Source organism: Engraulis encrasicolus, chromosome 3 (genome assembly GCF_034702125.1).
Source record: "Engraulis encrasicolus isolate BLACKSEA-1 chromosome 3, IST_EnEncr_1.0, whole genome shotgun sequence".
In the NCBI taxonomy this organism is placed as follows: Eukaryota; Metazoa; Chordata; class Actinopteri; order Clupeiformes; family Engraulidae; genus Engraulis; species Engraulis encrasicolus.
Genome location: NC_085859.1, coordinates 16,425,490 through 16,442,980, shown reverse-complemented (window position 1 = coordinate 16,442,980; position 17,491 = coordinate 16,425,490). Strand labels below are relative to the sequence as shown.

General features: G+C 45.0%; 1 protein-coding gene across 1 annotated transcript in view; it reads left to right on the top strand.

Annotated features, from left to right (window-relative positions):
- The window catches only part of pdlim2 (PDZ and LIM domain 2 (mystique)), a 148,070-nt gene that overhangs the window by 44,463 nt on the left and 86,116 nt on the right, over positions 1-17,491 (top strand). The window contains exons 4-6 of the mRNA XM_063194843.1: positions 3,437-3,506; positions 10,221-10,372; positions 16,358-16,427. Of these exons, the coding sequence (XP_063050913.1) occupies positions 3,437-3,506; positions 10,221-10,372; positions 16,358-16,427 (292 nt within the window). The remainder of the gene's footprint in view (positions 1-3,436; positions 3,507-10,220; positions 10,373-16,357; positions 16,428-17,491) is intronic.

Sequence of the window (17,491 nt, the reverse complement as noted above, 5' to 3'; positions counted from 1 at the left end):
GACCCCGGTTCGAGTCCGGCCGGGGTCATTTCCCAATCCTCCCCTGTCTCTCTGTCCCATTCGCTTCCTGTCACCATCTTTGACTGTCCTGTCAAATAAAGGCATTAAAGGCCCTTAAAAAATATATGTATATATAAAAAATGTATCTGTTGTGTTCAATACAGTTGGTAGACATGTTATCCTTACTTCCTTGCTCGTTAATTATGACACTGTCTATGTAAATATCTCGCAATATTTGCCTTCCGGGGGGCCCAAGAGCAACCTGTAGCCTAGGGGCCCCAGGTCATCTGAATCCGGCCCTGGCTGGTACTGTGCGCATGCATTCCTTCCAGGCCAGAATATGCCCGGGAGGCAGACTTTAAAAACTGCACAGCACAGGTAACAAGGCTGAGGCTGAGCATAGTTTGTTAGTGAGAGTGTAGATTGTTAAGCGGCGCTTTTTGATTTATGTGTGTTTTCCGTGCCGTGCCTAAGCAACCAGCAAAGCGGTCGGTTTCACTGCTTCAGGCATTTTATGGCGTTTTTTTTCCACCAGTAGTCTTTGTGCTCACATGCTCATCAGTATATTGCACGACGGCGAGACAGTAACTGTTGCTCAGAGGTGAAAAAGCCAAATTAGTGTCATATTTTTGACCCTGAACTTGGCCCACTATGTTGAGCTGTGTTGAGGCTAAGCTCGATGTGTGGATCTGGAGGCCACTGTTGGTTTTGGCCTGCTTTTCCTCAAAGTTAGCATATTCAGATTGAGACTCAGCAGTGGAGCCGAGCCGAGCCTCACGTCCGTCCGTCCGCCTCTATTTTTAACTTCCTGAAAAGCAAAGACTCATTGGCTTCCAGCGCCTGCCTGCCTTCTTGCCTGCTTGCTTGCCTGCTTATACCTCTCACTCTCTTTCTGTGCAGCTGTGTGTTACTAAACTCTGCTGCAGTGCAAGACTAACTGGTGGGTCTCAAAAAGCCCCAGCATTCACTCAGAAGGAATGTGTTTTGAAATGTATGTATTTTACAGTCCCTCAGTCCACAAATCATACCAGGCAGGCCCCTCTCCAGACCCTGACACCCCATATATGTTTGCCTTGGGATTTGCCACAGTCTTTGCTGTATTTGTGTCCATTGCACAGAGAGAGATCTTACTGTATGTATTTGGCCCTGAGCTGCTTTTTAGCATACGGTTTCCAACATGTTTTGCCTGGGGACCCCGTTTTGACATCCCAGATTTCTAGGGGCCCCCCAAAAAACATTTCACACCAAAAACATGACCGAGATAGCTTTCAGCTTATTAAAACAATTGATAGTTTATGATGGTCTAAGACTGTATGCAGTGTTTCAATCACTATATTAATTACTTCATATTATATTTATTAGTAATATTTATGGTATTCATTAATTCATTTATCATTAGTTGATAGCCTTATCGGTCGACTTCCGATTAATTGATAAGCGGCGTTTCCCCCCTGAAATCTCAATGTTTTTTGGGAAAAAACTACTTAATCTAAAAAATTTTATTAAAATTTGAGATAAAATACCACATGTAAATGAATTTAATTCCAATTCTTTAATCCAAAGGTAATTTAAATACTCCCACTATTCATACCCCTCTTCACACACACTCTTCACATGCCCATTTCAACTTGTCAGTTGAATTGTCGATTAATTACGATTCATATTTTTTAATCGATTAATGCATTGATCGATTAAAGTTGATTAATCGATTAATTGTTTGCGTCCCTAGTCCCAACCCCAGTGTTGGAAAAACACTGTACAGTAGTTGGTGGAGTTTGACTTGGTCTGGTCTGAGGCCCTTTGACACTGACTGCGGATACATACTGTATGGAAACGCATACTTGTGTATCCATTCACGCCTCCAGTCCTGTGCACGAATTTGACGGATTTGAAAAAGAGAAAACATTGAACACGTTTGAGGGAATGCTTTTTGAAAAGGATCATTGAAGTGGAAAAATCTGAAAATGTCAACTTTGCTCATAGCAGAACGATACGATAATAAAAGTATGGACACAGATTTTGACTACAATATGCTGATATTAATATTCATCCGACTTTTAATGTGTACAGTACATGGGCTGAGATTAGAGTTGAGTTTTCTAAAGGCTACATGGAGCATGCTGGAGGAGGTGTGTGTCTGTCTGTCTGTCTGTCTTTTCCAGGCCATTTGGCGTAGGCATGGCGGAGCCAGGCCAGTTCCTATAAGGCCCATTAGCCGTGGGGTCTCCTCTCCGCTGGGCTGCATTGGACCTTGTGTCCCTCCAGTTAGCCAGCCTCACCGCTCACCGCATTGAGGCTTTATTACAGCGCAGGGCTTGGGTCTGTTATTGCTGGCAAACGCGTGTGCCTTCATTTTTTCCCCGTCCTCTTCCCCAAAAAACTAGAAATGGGTTCAGTAAAATGTCTCATTAAAATAAGACCATGGATGAAGCTGGAGAGACACTTCGGGCTTTTACCACTCGCACTCGCGAAGGAATCTTTTTGAAGTGGGACCATTCTCTGGTTTGAAATATTTTGCATCGTTTTTTCCAGCGTGCGGCCATATTCCTCATTGTCCCCCCCCCTCCTCCTTCAGATCCTTGACTCGAGAAGCTGTTCTAAGCTGTTCTCAAGTGCTGTGCGTAAACACACCAGACTTATTGTGTTAAGAGCTCTTGTGTGGAGCATCCGTTGGCCATCCAAATAAGAATAGTTTCCATCAGCCATCAGAAACTTCAGAAGCTTCCCTCCAAGTTGTTCTTCTTCTTTCTCATACTTACTTGCTTTCCCTTGCTCTCCAGGGTTGCCAGATGAGATTGATGATATCCAGCCCAAATAATACTCCAAACCCGCCTGGAAGCACTAAAACCCGCCCAATTTGAACTAAAATCCTATTGATTTCTATGGGCATAAATCTGCGTTCATGCCAAGCAGCCCAATCTGGCAACACTGTTACGCTCCCACGCTAAAACAACCCTGTGGTTTATATGAATCCCTCCAGGTAAACTGGCAGGCTGTTACTTTCTAGCTGAATTGTGCCCTTGTGTAGCATTCCTGCCCAGTTAGAAAAAAAATAAACAAAAACAAAACTTCTAACGCTGATTAATTCAAGACAAACAAACACTCCAAAGCCAAGTGCGGATCCTGTTGTCAGCATGAATTACTGTTTGGGGACTGCCTTTTGACATGCACTCCGGCAGCTTTTGTGTGTCACTTTTATGGATACGTTTCATGCCCGACCAGTTATTTCGGATTTCAGAGGGCCCCCCACTTGATTTCCAATTGCCCTCTGGCATGGTGTCCCCTGTCATATTTATGTTGTTAAAAAACTGTGCCACAGTGAAAGAGAGAAGCTGCCAGTGCTTTATACAGCTTTTAAGCTTTTGAAAAAGGGACAATGTGGTTAACGCTCAATAACATTTCTTGCCTTCTTCCCTCCTCTCCCCCACCCCCACAGGCCAGATCCTCCCAGCCCGGCGCAGAGCAATGGAATCACCAGCCCAGACCAGCTTCTTGGCCGCTTCCAGGTTAGTGTTTCAGTGGCCTACTGAGAAAACAAATCTCCTGTGTGTGCCTGTTCAGTGTTACTCTCCTGCTGCCATTCTAGCTGTGCTAGACATGATTCAGTCAGTGGCTCAATTTTCCTTGGTGTTTACAATAAATCTGAAAAGAAATGGTGACTATTTAACCAAAGTTAAACTAAACCACCGAGGTGCTTACAATAAATCTGTAAAGAAATGAGGGTCATTTGACCAAAGTTAACCTAAACCACAGAGAAATTGCCCAAACACATGATGTTCCTCTGCCCTTTTAAAATCGACCTCTTGGCATATACGGTACTGACTCAGAAGTTCACTAAAGCTTTTGTAAACAATCCGAACAGTGGGCAAAATGGCCAGTGACAATAAATTGAATTTTGGAAAGAGATGCACATGATTATATACGACACTGCACATTTTTAACACAATGGGCAGTAAAAAAAAGGAGCAAAACATCTGTGTCAAGTCAAGTCAAGTCAAGTTTATTGTCAATTTCTTTACATGCACTGGTCATACAAAGAATTTGAAATTGCGTTTCTTGCTCTCCCATGCAGACATAGACTAATCTAGGTAAGGACATAGACAGTATAGACATAGACAGCACTCATACATGGACATAGACAGTATGGACGTAGACATTGCTCATACAGACATTTAAAGTGCAAGACTGGACAACAGAAGACTTGTAGAGAACATACATTAAGAGGAGGTATTTTGTTGTGCTTTTTCTAAAAGTCCTTTATAGCGTTCTGACATAGTAAAAGTAGCATTTGAAGAAATAAATAATTAAAAAAAGGTTTTTATTAAATACACCAGCAGCAGTATGTGTGTGTGTGTTTGTATGTGTTTTGTGTGCGTGTGTGTGTGTGTGTGTGTGTGTTTAGTGCAGGTAGAAAGTGCGGTGTGCGTCTGTGTGTGTGTACCTGTGTGTGTGTGTGTGTGTGTGTGTGAGTATGAGTTGTGTGTCAGTGTGTGTATGTTTGGGTTTAGTGCAGAAAGTGCAGTGTGCGTGTGCGTGTGCGTGTGCGTGTGCGCGTGTGCGTGTGTGTGTGTGTGTGTGTGTGTGTGTGTGTGTGTGTGTGTGTGTGTGTGTGTGTGTGTATGTTTTGAGTTAGTGCAGGTTGAAAGTTCAGTCACATATGTAGTAGTGCAGGTGGAATGTTCAGTCGCAGATATGGTGGTGGGGATGAGGGGGGGGAGCGTTGTCAGTGACCTGGCTGGCTAGAGGCTGACAGTGAAGGGAGAGTGGGTTGAGTGTTCAGTATCTTGATTGCTTGATGCATCGTGCTGTTTGCAAGCCTGGTGGTACGGGAACGGAGGCGCCTGTACCTCTTTCCAGAGGGCAGGAGGCTGAACAGTTTGTGTGCAGGGTGGCTTGTGTCTTTGATGATCATCAGTGCTTTTCGGGTGAGGCGTGCGGTGTAAATGTCCTGCAGGGAGGGGAGTGGTACTCCAATGATCTTCTTCGCTGTGTTCACAACACGCTGGAGTGTCTTCCTGTTTTTCTCCGTGCAGCTTCCTCCCCACACTGTGATGCAGCTGGACACGACGCTCTCTATGGTTCCTCTGTAGAATGTTGTCATGATGGAGGGTGTAGCACTTGCCTTCCTTAGTTTGCGCAAGAAGTAGAGACGCTGATGGGCCTTCTTCGCCAGTGATGTAGTGTTGGTGGTCCAAGAGAGGTCGTCGCTGATGTGCACTCCAAGGAACTTGGTGCTGCTCACTCTCTCCACAGCATCACCGTCGATGGTCAGTGGTGGCAGTTGTTTTTGGACCCTCTGAAAGTTGACAACAATCTCCTTGGTCTTGTTGACATTCAGCAGGAGGTTGTTGTCTTTGCACCATCTGGCCAGCAGGTCTACTTCTTCTCTGTAGTGGGTCTCATCGCCCTTAGTGATGAGGCCCACCAGTGTTGTATCATCCGCAAACTTCACTAGATGGTTAGTGCTGTGGGTCGTTGTGCAGTCATGTGTCAGCAGCGTGAACAGCAGGGGGCTGAGAACACAACCTTGCGGAGCCCCCGTGCTCAGGGTCAGGGTGCTTGAGGTGTTATTCCCTACCCGTACTGCTTGTGGTCTCTGCATCAGGAAGTCCAGCAGCCAGTTGCAGAGGGAGGTGCTGAAACCTAGTTTGTCCAGTTTTCTGATGAGTTGTTGTGTTATTATGGTATTGAATGCTGAACTGAAGTCAATGAACAGCATTCTCACATATGAGTCTTTATTGTCCAAGTGGGTGAGGGCTGGATGGAGGGCAGAGCAGATTGCATCCTCCGTGGATCGCTTGGCTCGGTATGCGAACTGGTAGGGGTCCAGGGTGGGGGGTAGGGTGGCTTTGATGTGTGACTAGCCGTTCGAAGCACTTCATGATTATGGGCGTCAGTGCTACAGGACGGTAGTCATTGAAGCATGATGGTGATGATATCTTCGGCACGGGTATGATGGTAGCAGCTTTGAAAAGTGATGGGATGACTGCTTGCTCCAGAGAGATGTTAAAGATGTCTGTGAAGACATCCTTCAGCTCTTCTGCACAATCCTTCAACACTCGGCCAGGTATGTTGTCTGGGCCAGCTGCTTTGCGTGGGTTGATGGTGGCCAGTGTCCTCTTCACACTGGCAGAGGACAGGTACAGGGGTTGATCAGGGGGGGGAGGGGGAGTTTTCTGTGGATGAGTGTCATTTTGTGCTTCAAAACGGGCAAAGAAACTGTTCAGGTCGTTTAGCAGAGAGGTGTTGTTGTCACAGCTTCGTGGTGCGGGCTTATAGTCTGTGATGGCCTGTATGCCCTGCCACAGGCTCTGTGCATCTCTGCTGTCTTTGAAGTGTGTTGTTATTTTGTCCGAGTATTCCTTTTTTGCTTTCCTGATGCCCTGGGACAGGTTTGCCCTTGCTGCTTTTAGGCCAGCTACGTCTCCTGCTCTGAAGGCTTTGTCTCTGGCCCTCAGCAGTCTGTGAACGTCTCCTGTGAACCATGGCTTCTGGTTGGCCCTGGTGGTGATGCGTTTTATTTCTGTAACATCATCAATGCATTTTGTGATGTAGGAGGTCACGGTGTCTGTGTACTCCTCAATGTCAATGTGGTTGCTGTGGGTGGCAGCTGTTTTGAACATGTCCCAATCTGTGGTTTCAAAGCAGTCTTGTAGTCGTGACACGGCTCCCTCTGGCCATTTTCTCACCTCCTTCAGAGCTGGTTTGGTGAGTTTTACCTTTTGTCTGTAGGCTGGCAGTAGCAGAATCGTTAGGTGGTCTGATAGGCCGATGTGGGGGATGGGCTTTGCCTTGTATGCTCCTTGTTTTGGGGTATAAACAAAGTCCAGGGTGTTTTGTCCTCTTGTTGGAAAGTTAACATGTTGGTGAAATTTTGGAAGTACTGTTTTGAGATTTCCGTGGTTGAAATCTCCCATGACCACTGTGAAGGCATCTGGGTGTGCATCTTGTTGTTCACTGATTTCCCGATGCAGCTCGTTCAGTGCCTCGCTTCTGACGCTGTTGGAGTTGCTAGGAGCGAGGTAAACTGCGACCAGTAGAATGGCGGATATTTCTCTTGGTAAATAGAAGGGTCGGCACTTGATGATCATGAACTCCACTAGTGGAGAGCAGTGTCTCTGTACCACCGTAGCATTTTTGCACCAAGCATCATGTGTGTAAACACATATTCCTCCCCCTCTTTTTTTCTCTGCAAGGGCTCTGTCCGCTCGGTGGCACGTAAGTTGCTCCAGTTGTAAAGCCGAGTCGGGTATGCCGTCGTTCAGCCATGATTCTGTAAACACGGTCACACAGCAGTTCCTCACAGTTTTGTTCGCTGATCTTAGTAGCCGTATGTCATCCATCTTATTGTCCATAGATCTTACGTTTGCCAAGAGAATTGATGGTATTGCTGGACGAGTTGGGTTGGCTGCAAGCCGTGTTTCGACGCCACCTCGTTTGCCTCTCTTCCTAATTCTGGAGCACCTCTTTCGCCGTCTCCATGTAGGCGAAGCAGACGGGTCCGATGTATGCCGTCGTAGTATCCCCAGTTCTTCCAGTGTCTCTGTTGGTATATCCAATACATCGCTTAAGTTGTCCATTCTTATCTGCAACAGCTGTTGCCGACTGTACATGCGTTCCGACATAGTTTCCGACGATAGACATTTCGAATGACACATTATAACACAAATAAACACTGCGAGTTGGGAGAGTAAGGAGTCTGTGTATTCCTCTGTGCAAATTTCAAATTACTAGCCTAATGTCGAAACACATTTACATGTATGAAGACACGAGTTGCGACCATGGGATCTGTTCATATAGTCATAAACTTTGTGACAGAAATACAATTCCTCAAGTCTTCAAGGCTCAGGTGCCAAAAGCTTTTATACAGCAGAATTACATGTCCTGAAGGAGTCATTTGACAGGGCTCCAGTAACGCTTTGTGCATGTCAAACTACTCCCTCCCATCCTTACCTTGTCCTTCCATCCTCTTGCCTTGGCGTCACCCCACCTTTGTGGACAAGTGCCAAGCAGCGCAGAGAGACTTGCCCCCTTTTACCACCAGGCTTTCCCCCATTCAACATCTTGATTGCAAATGAAATGATAGGCTTTTGAATAATACAGGTAACTTCATCAACAATACCTGATAACATCAATAACTTCATTCAATAAAAATACCTGATCATCAATGTCACAAGGCCGGAGGACACAGGAAAGGATGTGAGGAAATGATTTGACTTGCGGGTATCTCCCCCCCCCCCCCCCCCTCCCATCTCCCTCCTCCCTCCTCCCTCCTCTTCCTCTTCCTCCTCCCTCCTCCCTCCTTCCTCTCTCCTCCCTCCTCTCTCCTCCCTCCTCTCTCATCCCTCTTCCCCCCCTCCCCCCTCCCATCTTCCTCCTTCCTCCTCCCTCCTTCCTCCTCCCTCCTCTCTCATCCCTCCCTCCCATCTCCCATCTCCCTCCTTCCTCCTCCTCCCTCCTTCCCTCTTCCTCCTCCCTCCCTCCTCCCTCCTCCCTCGTCGCTGCTTCTCATTACACAGGAATGGTCCTATCTATTTATCTAAGATTTATGAAAGGTCGAGAGGAGTAGAAAAGAGATGGTTTTAGAACATTCTTTTTCTACCTTTCACCCTCTGCGTCTGCACTTGTCGTCGTGCTAGCCGTAACTCCTGTGACAGTGAGATACGGTTGGAGGAGAGGAATCGAGAGGGCCGTGCTGTAAATCACGGGGGAAAAGTATTCCTGTATTTTATCGTCTAGAAACGACGGCTGTTGGATCCGTGTAGCAGCAAGCGGAGCGAATCCTGGCAGGCGAGTTTGCCTGGAGGCCTCCTATGGCCATGTATCATTTCACTTACATGTTGGTGATTCTCAAAGTATGGTCCGGGGACCTCTGTTGATCCGCGACAGAGCTCAGGTGGTCCGCGAGGGGATTTCTACTTTTCCAAGACAAGCTAGCAGTAGGCTAAATTTGTAACATTATTACAAAGCCTTTTTTTTTCCACCACAATAAGACAGACCTTGTAAATGTGAATAAAAAGTAAGTGATTTGTATCGAAGTTAGCTGTGCCAAATTAGCACCTATCAACTGTTAGTCCAGTTGTCAGGTGGACCCTGAATATTTTTGGGGGGGACAAAGTGGTCATCGCTCTGAAAAAGTTTGAGAACCACTGACTTACATGTTGGTGTCTCAGACCTGTTTTCGTACTGCAGTCCTCTCAGGACACACATTCACTCCCTCCACAACCGTTAACACCTCAGATAAATTACTACGCGTATAAATGTGTCGCACACAATATGTTCTCCTTTCCTTTTCATCCAAAGTTATGCGCTTTCTACAAACAGTACAAAGGTCAGCATTTATCTTTAAAAAAATATGCCTATATATTCAGAAAAATATGACCAATGTTTGCAGTGCATGAGTTTCCAGTCATGGTCAGCTATATACACTATAAGCATGTTTAAGTTTTTTTTCAACTTCAAAAGGCAGAGGGTTCAGTTACCATAAACGTACCGTTTCGCAGGTGCTTCAAATATTTTTTATACCACCGTAGCATACATTAGAGTTGGCTCTGCGCTGTGTGCAGTATTCCAGTGCATTATTCAGTCTTTCAATGACTGTATTCATTTGCATTGCATTACGTACATGTATTTTTCTTCATATCTTTGTCTTATTTTTCTTCAACTATATCTATAGCAAGATTTTTTGTAAAAGCTTCTTGCCTTCAGGGTGATGTCAAAACAACAGATCTGACCAACCGCATGGAATTATTCTAAATCTCTCTTCGCTTCTTGTATCATTTTTTTTAATGTCTTCATAATTTGTCATATTGTTTTACTATTTTTAATTTATTTACTGACTCGAGGGGCCTGCATAAGAGTGCCAATTTGCCTGGGCTACTAGTTTGCACACAAACGGCAAATAAAGATCTTAGACTTTGACTTTGGCTTTAGCTGACTCAAGACAAAGCTGTTCTCTTATGCCTTCCCCTAGCAGCATTTTTAATCCCTTTTGTATTCTAATTATAGCAAATGGTCTGTACTAATGTTGTACAATTAGGATAAAAGACCATTAAAATACCTTAATTGATATGTTTTCAATATTTTTATTCTAATCATTTAACGTTTTATCTCAATGTTTTAATTTTTCTCTGACTGTGAAGCACATTGAATTGCACTTGTGTATGAAATGCACTATACAAACAAACTTGACTTGACTTTGGCTTTGGCTTTGACTGTAGGAAGCGGTACAGGTGAGCAGAGATGAGAATCAGAACTACAGAGAGTACACAATCTCCAGCCCCGCGTCCATCTCCCCCGGGCCCTACTCCCCCGAGCCCCCCGCCAGCCCTGACAGGAGGACCGAGAGGATCACCCCGACCAGCACCAAGAGGTACCACACACACACACACACACACACCTCACTCCTTTTAAAGGGACACTGTGAGATTTTTAGTTGTTTATTTCCAGAATTCATGCTGCTCATTCACTAATGTTACCTTTTTCATGAATACTTACCACCACCATCAAATCAATACTTGGACCATACTAGAAAATATTTGTTCATTACTTAGTAAACTTTCATGTAAAGATCAAATTTGGCAATAGGCAGTCCAGTTTCAATGAGCAGCATAGTTGCATAGGTGCATTTCCTGCACAGTGTCCCTTTAAATATCTGATTTTTGGGGATTTTTTTGGGGCTGTACTGAGAAGCTGTTCAAATCTATACTGTTAATGGATATTTTTTGAAATTGCCCTCTTGCTTACACGTCAATTGAGTTTTAGAAAGCACATTTCAAAACTCAAAAGGGCCAGTTCTTGAAAAAATATGTAAAATTCACCTGTCACAATGGAGTTTTTATTTTTTAGCAACATGTTGTGTTTATATGTAAAAGGATTTTTAAAATCTGCATTTTAAAATATGTGTAAAATGTGTAACCAGTTCCTGAGCGAGGACATTCGAAGAGGGTGACAGGAAAGGAGTAGGAGAGCGTGACCGGGAAGGAAGTAATTACCTCTGGTCGAAATCGAACTCTGTTCACCGCCTTTATGGGATGGTACCCTAGCCCAGTGTTTCTCAACCAGGGTGCCGGGGCACGCTGCAGTGCCGCAGGCGCCCCTCAGGGGTGCCGCGGAAACGTGGCTGAGAAATAAATTGTCATATAATACATATTTGTCTAAATTAATAAAGTATTGCTTAGTCAGTAGAGTCTTTCATCTGCCATTTATGCATAATATAGTAAATTTAGATTGCCCCAGTAAGCTGCAACTTCAAACATAGGTTGTATGACGTCTCCAAATGTGTTACTTTTCAAGCTTTTGTGGAATCCGATGCGATACCATATTACAGCTTGTTAGTTTGGGGTGCCTTGACATTTTTCAGGAATTGAAAGGGTGCCTCGCCTAAAATAAGGTTGAGAAACACTGCAATAGCCCACTGAACCACAGCACCCACACATACCCCACTTTTACTTTTAAGTTCCTCCTGTTGAGTGTCAAATGTTCTCCCATTTTAGAGAAAAGTGTGTTTAAGTCCTTAATTTGTGTTTTGTTAGCCGGTATGTAGATCACCAACACAAATGAAGGTTGAAGCTGCCTGCTCTAGTTGCTGGTGGCACCTGTTTTCAGGAGTTTCTCAGCTTAGCCTCCATTGGTACTACTTTAGTATTGGGACTGTAAAATAAGGATTTGCCTCTCATTCTGACCTATTTAGGGATTTATCCTGAGTTAGTATATCCTGAATTCATTCAGACCTATTTACAGATTTACCCTGAGTTGGTCTTTGCTGAATTCATTCAGCAGATGTTGAGTTTGTCAGTATAGGCTAAAAACGAGAGGCTGTATGCATGCGGTGTCACAGCATTATTGACTAATTCACTTCCAGGTATGTAAATACGCATTTACCTCTCATTCAGACCTATTCAGAGATTGAGAGAGTTGGTATATCTGAATTCATTCAGCAGATGTTGAGTTTCACAGTAGGTACTGTAGGTTGAAAATGGGAGGGCTTGTGTATGTGTTGTTGTCCCAGCAGGATTATTGACTGACACTGGACCTTTCCCATAATCCCCCTCATCACTTCTCTGCTGAGCTGAGGAGCATGTTTGTGACTGGTGGGCTTGAATTCCATGCCATTCCATTCCACGCCATTAGAAGCCTCGGCAGGGCCGCTGATAGCCTTGACTGAGCCCAGGACAAAGTCATCTGAAAGGGCCCCCCCTCTAATTTTGACTCAAATTCTGGGCCCCCTCTCTCCCTGGGGCCAGGACAACATACCCTATTGTCCCCCCTGTTGACGGTCCTGAGCATTGAAGGAACTCTTTTCACATTCACCTCCCTGCAATTAAGTGATTTCAGAAGAATCTCACACAATGAAAGCAGAGAGAGAGAGAGAGAGAGAGAGAGAGAGAGAGAGAGAGAGAGAGAGAGAGAAGAGAGAGAGAGAGAGAGAGAGAGAGAGAGAGAGAGAGAGAGAGAGAGAGAGAGAGAGAGAGAGATCTGCTAATGGAGATGCAATAAAGTGGCCGTACAGTATCATCATCGGCCTGTCAATATCCCGCTGGATTGTTCCCGCATTGGTATGCAGCTGTTAAAACAAGGCCTGACACATTTTCACAAGTGACCCATGCCAAAAACAATGTTTTGAGGGGACGAAAAAAAAAAAAAAAGCCAGTGTGCTTCTATTTGAAGGTTTGAAGGGGCTGGGTACTTTAGATACTTTGGCCGGATCAGAAAACGGCAGCTTTTCTTTGGCAGCTCTTTAAAACACTCCTGAGAAGACAGAGTTTATTAACTGTCAGTCATGGATATGACTGTCGTGACATTTGGTTTGGTGTGGTGACACACCAGACAACTTTGACCCCAAGACCCTCTAGATAACAGGCACACGGAGAGGCGAGAAGGAGCCAGAAACACCTAAGGATTCCTCTGAGTTTAATTTACGTACCTAGTAGCAGGGGCAGTGGCGGAACAATTGCAAACAGGGCCACAGGGCAAAACTTGGTTTGGGCCCCCCATACCGCCTGCCATGGTCGTGATGGGGGGGCCCTACCACCAATAGGGGAGGGCTCTGGGCCCAGGGGCAAAGGCCCTGCTCCTCCTGCCCATAGCTCCACCCCTGAGCAGGGGGAAGCGGGTGTGAGACGGCGAGTAGTGAAGCACATTAACAGGCCAGGAAACGGGAGCCTGGGGACTCTAAATGGACCACAGCGGCTGTACATTGGAGCTCCCATTCCCATTCCAACCCAATTCAACAGAGCGGAGAGGAGGGGTGTCCTGTAGACACTAGAGCAGGGGTTCCCAAACATTTTTCTCTGCGCACCCCCTTGTACTTTTCAATGTGGTTCGCGCACCCCCTGAGCGAATATTTTGGTGTGCTGATGGCCGCGCAAGTATGGATTCACTGCACATTCACTGCATACTACGCACAGTCGTTTTTGGGGAATCCCCTTTTCCAATAGCCTTGGACTTAAACTACACTTCAAATGGACCCTTCCAGCAAATAATGCACCATACAATTAAAAACAACTTAATTTTCATGAATACTGGATAAAAACTACCATATCCGCCATTGCTCTATTCAGCTCGTGCACCCCCTTAAGGCAAACCGCGCACCCCCAGGGGTGCACGCACCCCAGTTTGGGAAACCCTGCTCTAGAGCCTCTCTCCTGCATTAGAGTTTCTCCTTGCACTTAAAGGTGCACCGTGTATCATTTTTAGCAGTTTATTTCCAGAATTTATGCTGCCTATTCACAAATGTTACCCTTTTTACGAATACTTACCACCACCATCAAATTCCAAGTATTCATTATGACTGGGAAAATTGCACTCTTCATACATGAAAAGGGGGGTCTTCTCCATGTCTGCCATTTTGAATTTACAGATATATGTTTAGCTGCAAAATGGACTGGACTACTGGTCATACTAGTAAATATCTGTTTATTACTTAGTAAATATTCATGAAAAGATCAAATTTGGCAATATAGGCTGCACGGTTTCAAGTGTAACTTATCAGTGCCCTGCCTGTCCTGTAAGAGCCTCTCTCCTGCATCAGGATTTCTCCCAGCACTTTATTGTTAAGGCCTACCATCGAACACAGGGATGGGGAACTTTTTTTCATTCAAGGGGCCACTTCAAATTTTATAAAGTCCTTCAAGGGCCCTACTATGAACACAAACCAGGCCTATATTGAAGTCGGCCATCTTTACAGCAGAACCCCACCTTCACTAATTCCCCTGAATAACTTGATTGTTTTAAAAATGTAATGTCACTCAAAATGTCACTTTGCACATCATATTTCATGTGAAACAGCACATCATTAAATTATATTGGGGGTCGCATAAGGTGGCCTCACAGGCTGTAAACGGCCCTCGGACCATAGGGTCCCCACCCATGCTCTAACACCTACCACCTTACTACCACTGACCAGGTCCTATGAGAAGATAAAGGGTCCATCCCATTATCTAACCTCCTGTCCTCGGCTTGTGCTTGTGGCCTCCCTAACCATTACACCACAGCTGCCCCCAGAAATATCCTGCAGGAAACATTGGAGCAGTATTCTGCCTGTCTTGTCCAGCCTCTCTTCTGCTCTGACTGAAAGGGCAGGATTCAGGTTACTCTAGGAGAAATGACGACCTGTCCGTCACTCCAGTAGGGGTGGTTCTAGAGCTAGGGTTCTATGGTTCTAGTGCGTGGGCCAAGGTGGGCCATTGCCCCTGTAAATATCTTTTTGGTCCCTGTTGTGTGGCCCCTGTGCTGAACAGCCAATGACTTAACATATTTAATTTCTAGCCATGACATGATACACATTTTTGTATATTACACTGTATATTCATGACATTAAAGTTTTGGTTTAGTTTTCGTCTAGAACCTCTACTACTGTATAAAGCTGCAGAACATAACCTTTCCAATGATGAGTCACATGGGTCTGATTGGGACTGGCTAACTCCCCCACCCACCTACAGTACACTAGCCAAATATTCTGCGGAGGAACACTGTAAGAGTGCCCTGCCTGTCTTGTTGAGGCAACCGTAACTCGGGCCATTCGTGAAGTCTTTACGAGAAAAACAGAAAAAATCAACTTTAAGCCTTGTGGTGCCATTACGAATAGCCTCGTTTCTCGTGGTTGGGTGACGAAAGGGGGAACTGACAATTGGGGTAGTTTGGTTCTGGGGGGAAGAATAATGCGGACGGACGTCAACAATCAAGCGTGAGTGAAGGCTAACTGGAAACGACGGTAATCAAACATTTCAAACAAGTGATTTACGGTTAAGTTTAGGGTTAGGGTTAGGTTTAGGTTTAGGGTTAAGGTTAGGGACAATGTTGGAGGAAGGGAGACATGGCATGAAGCTGACACAACGACAGCGCTCCCCTCCCGGAATGCACGCTGCTGGGTGGTCTCTCTCTCTCTCTCTCTCACTCGCTCTCTCTCACCCACTTTTGACGACAGCGTGCGTTGCCCAACTACGAAAAATGAGGCTATATCGTAGCGGCACCACAAACCATACAGTTGATTTTCCCCGAGACTGGGCTCTGTCGAGCCTCTCTCCTGCTCTGACTGAAAGGTCAGGGTTCAGGCGGAGTTACTCCAGGAGAAATGACTCCTTGTCCGTCACTCCAGCCACCCTGTCTCCCAATCACTCTGTCTATCTGCGCACCTTGAGCACCGAAGTGAGTGAGTGAGTGATCATTCGACCCTTGAAAGCTTTTAAGACACATTCCAGGTGTGTCGGGAACTTGATTTTTTCAAGTCTAGTCTGGTCTTACTCAACATTCATTTGTTTTGTTTCCATGGGTACAGTCTTTGGATGCAAGTGGTCAACTGTGGATGGGAAGTCATAAAAGCACTTAAAAGCATTCACACTACTGGCTAATTTTTTTTTGAATGGTGGAAAGATGGAATTGGCGTGAGAAAAAAAAAAACGCCCCGATAGCCAGTGTTTTTCCAGCGTCATTTTGGTTTCCAACTAGGCAGTTTTAACACCTAATCCTTTCTCCTCTCTTGTTTAGCCCACAGCTGCAATCCTGGTCCCCAATGAAAAAAAAAACATGTGCACACACACGTGCACACATGTGCACACACATGCATGCATGCACACACGCACGCATGTGCGCACACATTACAATGCAGTTGGGTAAATGGATGTGTATTACTTTTAAATTGTGGGCAACAGGTCACAGCCGTCTGGACTCAAACCCCAACCCAGACGAGGCCCAAAATGACTAGAGGAAAAAAGATTGTTGATTTGAATTGGTTAAAAAAAAAAAAAACTTTATTATGTGGGTAAATGCATTAAAAAACACCAAGGTCAGGGCCAGGGTCAGGGCCAGATGAGGCCCAGATGAGGCCCAGACTAATCCTTTCTCCTCTCCTGTGTAGCCCACAGCTGCGGTCCTGGTCCCCAGAGGAGAAGAACCTCAACCACCGGCTCTCCAGGCCCCTCTCTCAGGTAAGAACTCATCAAGCATTATTGTATGTACGATATATAGCAACGCTTTTTACCTCCGCCAAGGAGGTTATGTTTTCGGTCACGTTGGTTGGTCTGTCTGTTTGTCTGTTTGTCAGCAGAATGTACTGTACATATAGCAACACTTTTTAAATAGGTATTTTTAGGGGCTTTTATGCCTTTGTTGACATGACGGTGTGAGATGGACAGTGTGAGATTCCTCCGGCCGGATTCGAACCCGGGTCCCCGGTGTCGCAGTGCAGTGCCCTACCATGAGTGCGACTGAGCCATGGAAGGGCACGCAACACTTTTCAATTCAAAGTACATGGAAGTCCTTTTGCACAAGCCTTCAGTTGTTCAGGTACAGGTGTAAGGCAGGAAAACTTGATCACTACTATAAGTTCAGAAAAGACAGCACACTGAATACTGTCCTTTTTTTCTTTCTTACTTTCTTACTTCAATGCAGCTACTTTTCGTTCAGTTTGACAAGGATTTGACTTGAAGCGAGTAGCCATTTAGAGTTATCATTTGCTCCCTGGATGGATTTCAGAGCAGTAGGAGAGAGAGGGCACTATGGATTTGCATGCCAGAGATACAGAGATGTTCCATAATCAAGGTTGTCTAGCATCTTACAGGACCAATCTTCAAACAGATGGAATGTTCATGAGAATTCCAAAGTAGTATACACAAAGTTGACGTCATCTCTCACATTCAGACGTGGGTCTACTCTCCACATTATTGGTATGAATGCCCGAGGTCATACCCAGATGCCTATCCAGCTTTCTCTCTCCTACTTATTTCCTGTCTCCGCCTCTACTGTTGTGCCACAGTGTACGTACGTGCAGGTGAAGAAGCCAAAATAATAATAATTTTTTCAAGATTCAAGATTCAAGGAGTTTATTGTCATTGTCAATGAAGTCAACGAAATTGTGGGTGGAGCAACAACACTGCGTAGTTTGAAGGCCTATAGAAGTAACCAAAAAGAAGTAGGCCTAGTCAAATAAAGTTTAAATTCATGAAGTATATCATGAAGTATAATAAATTAAAGTAAATAATAGTAATAATAT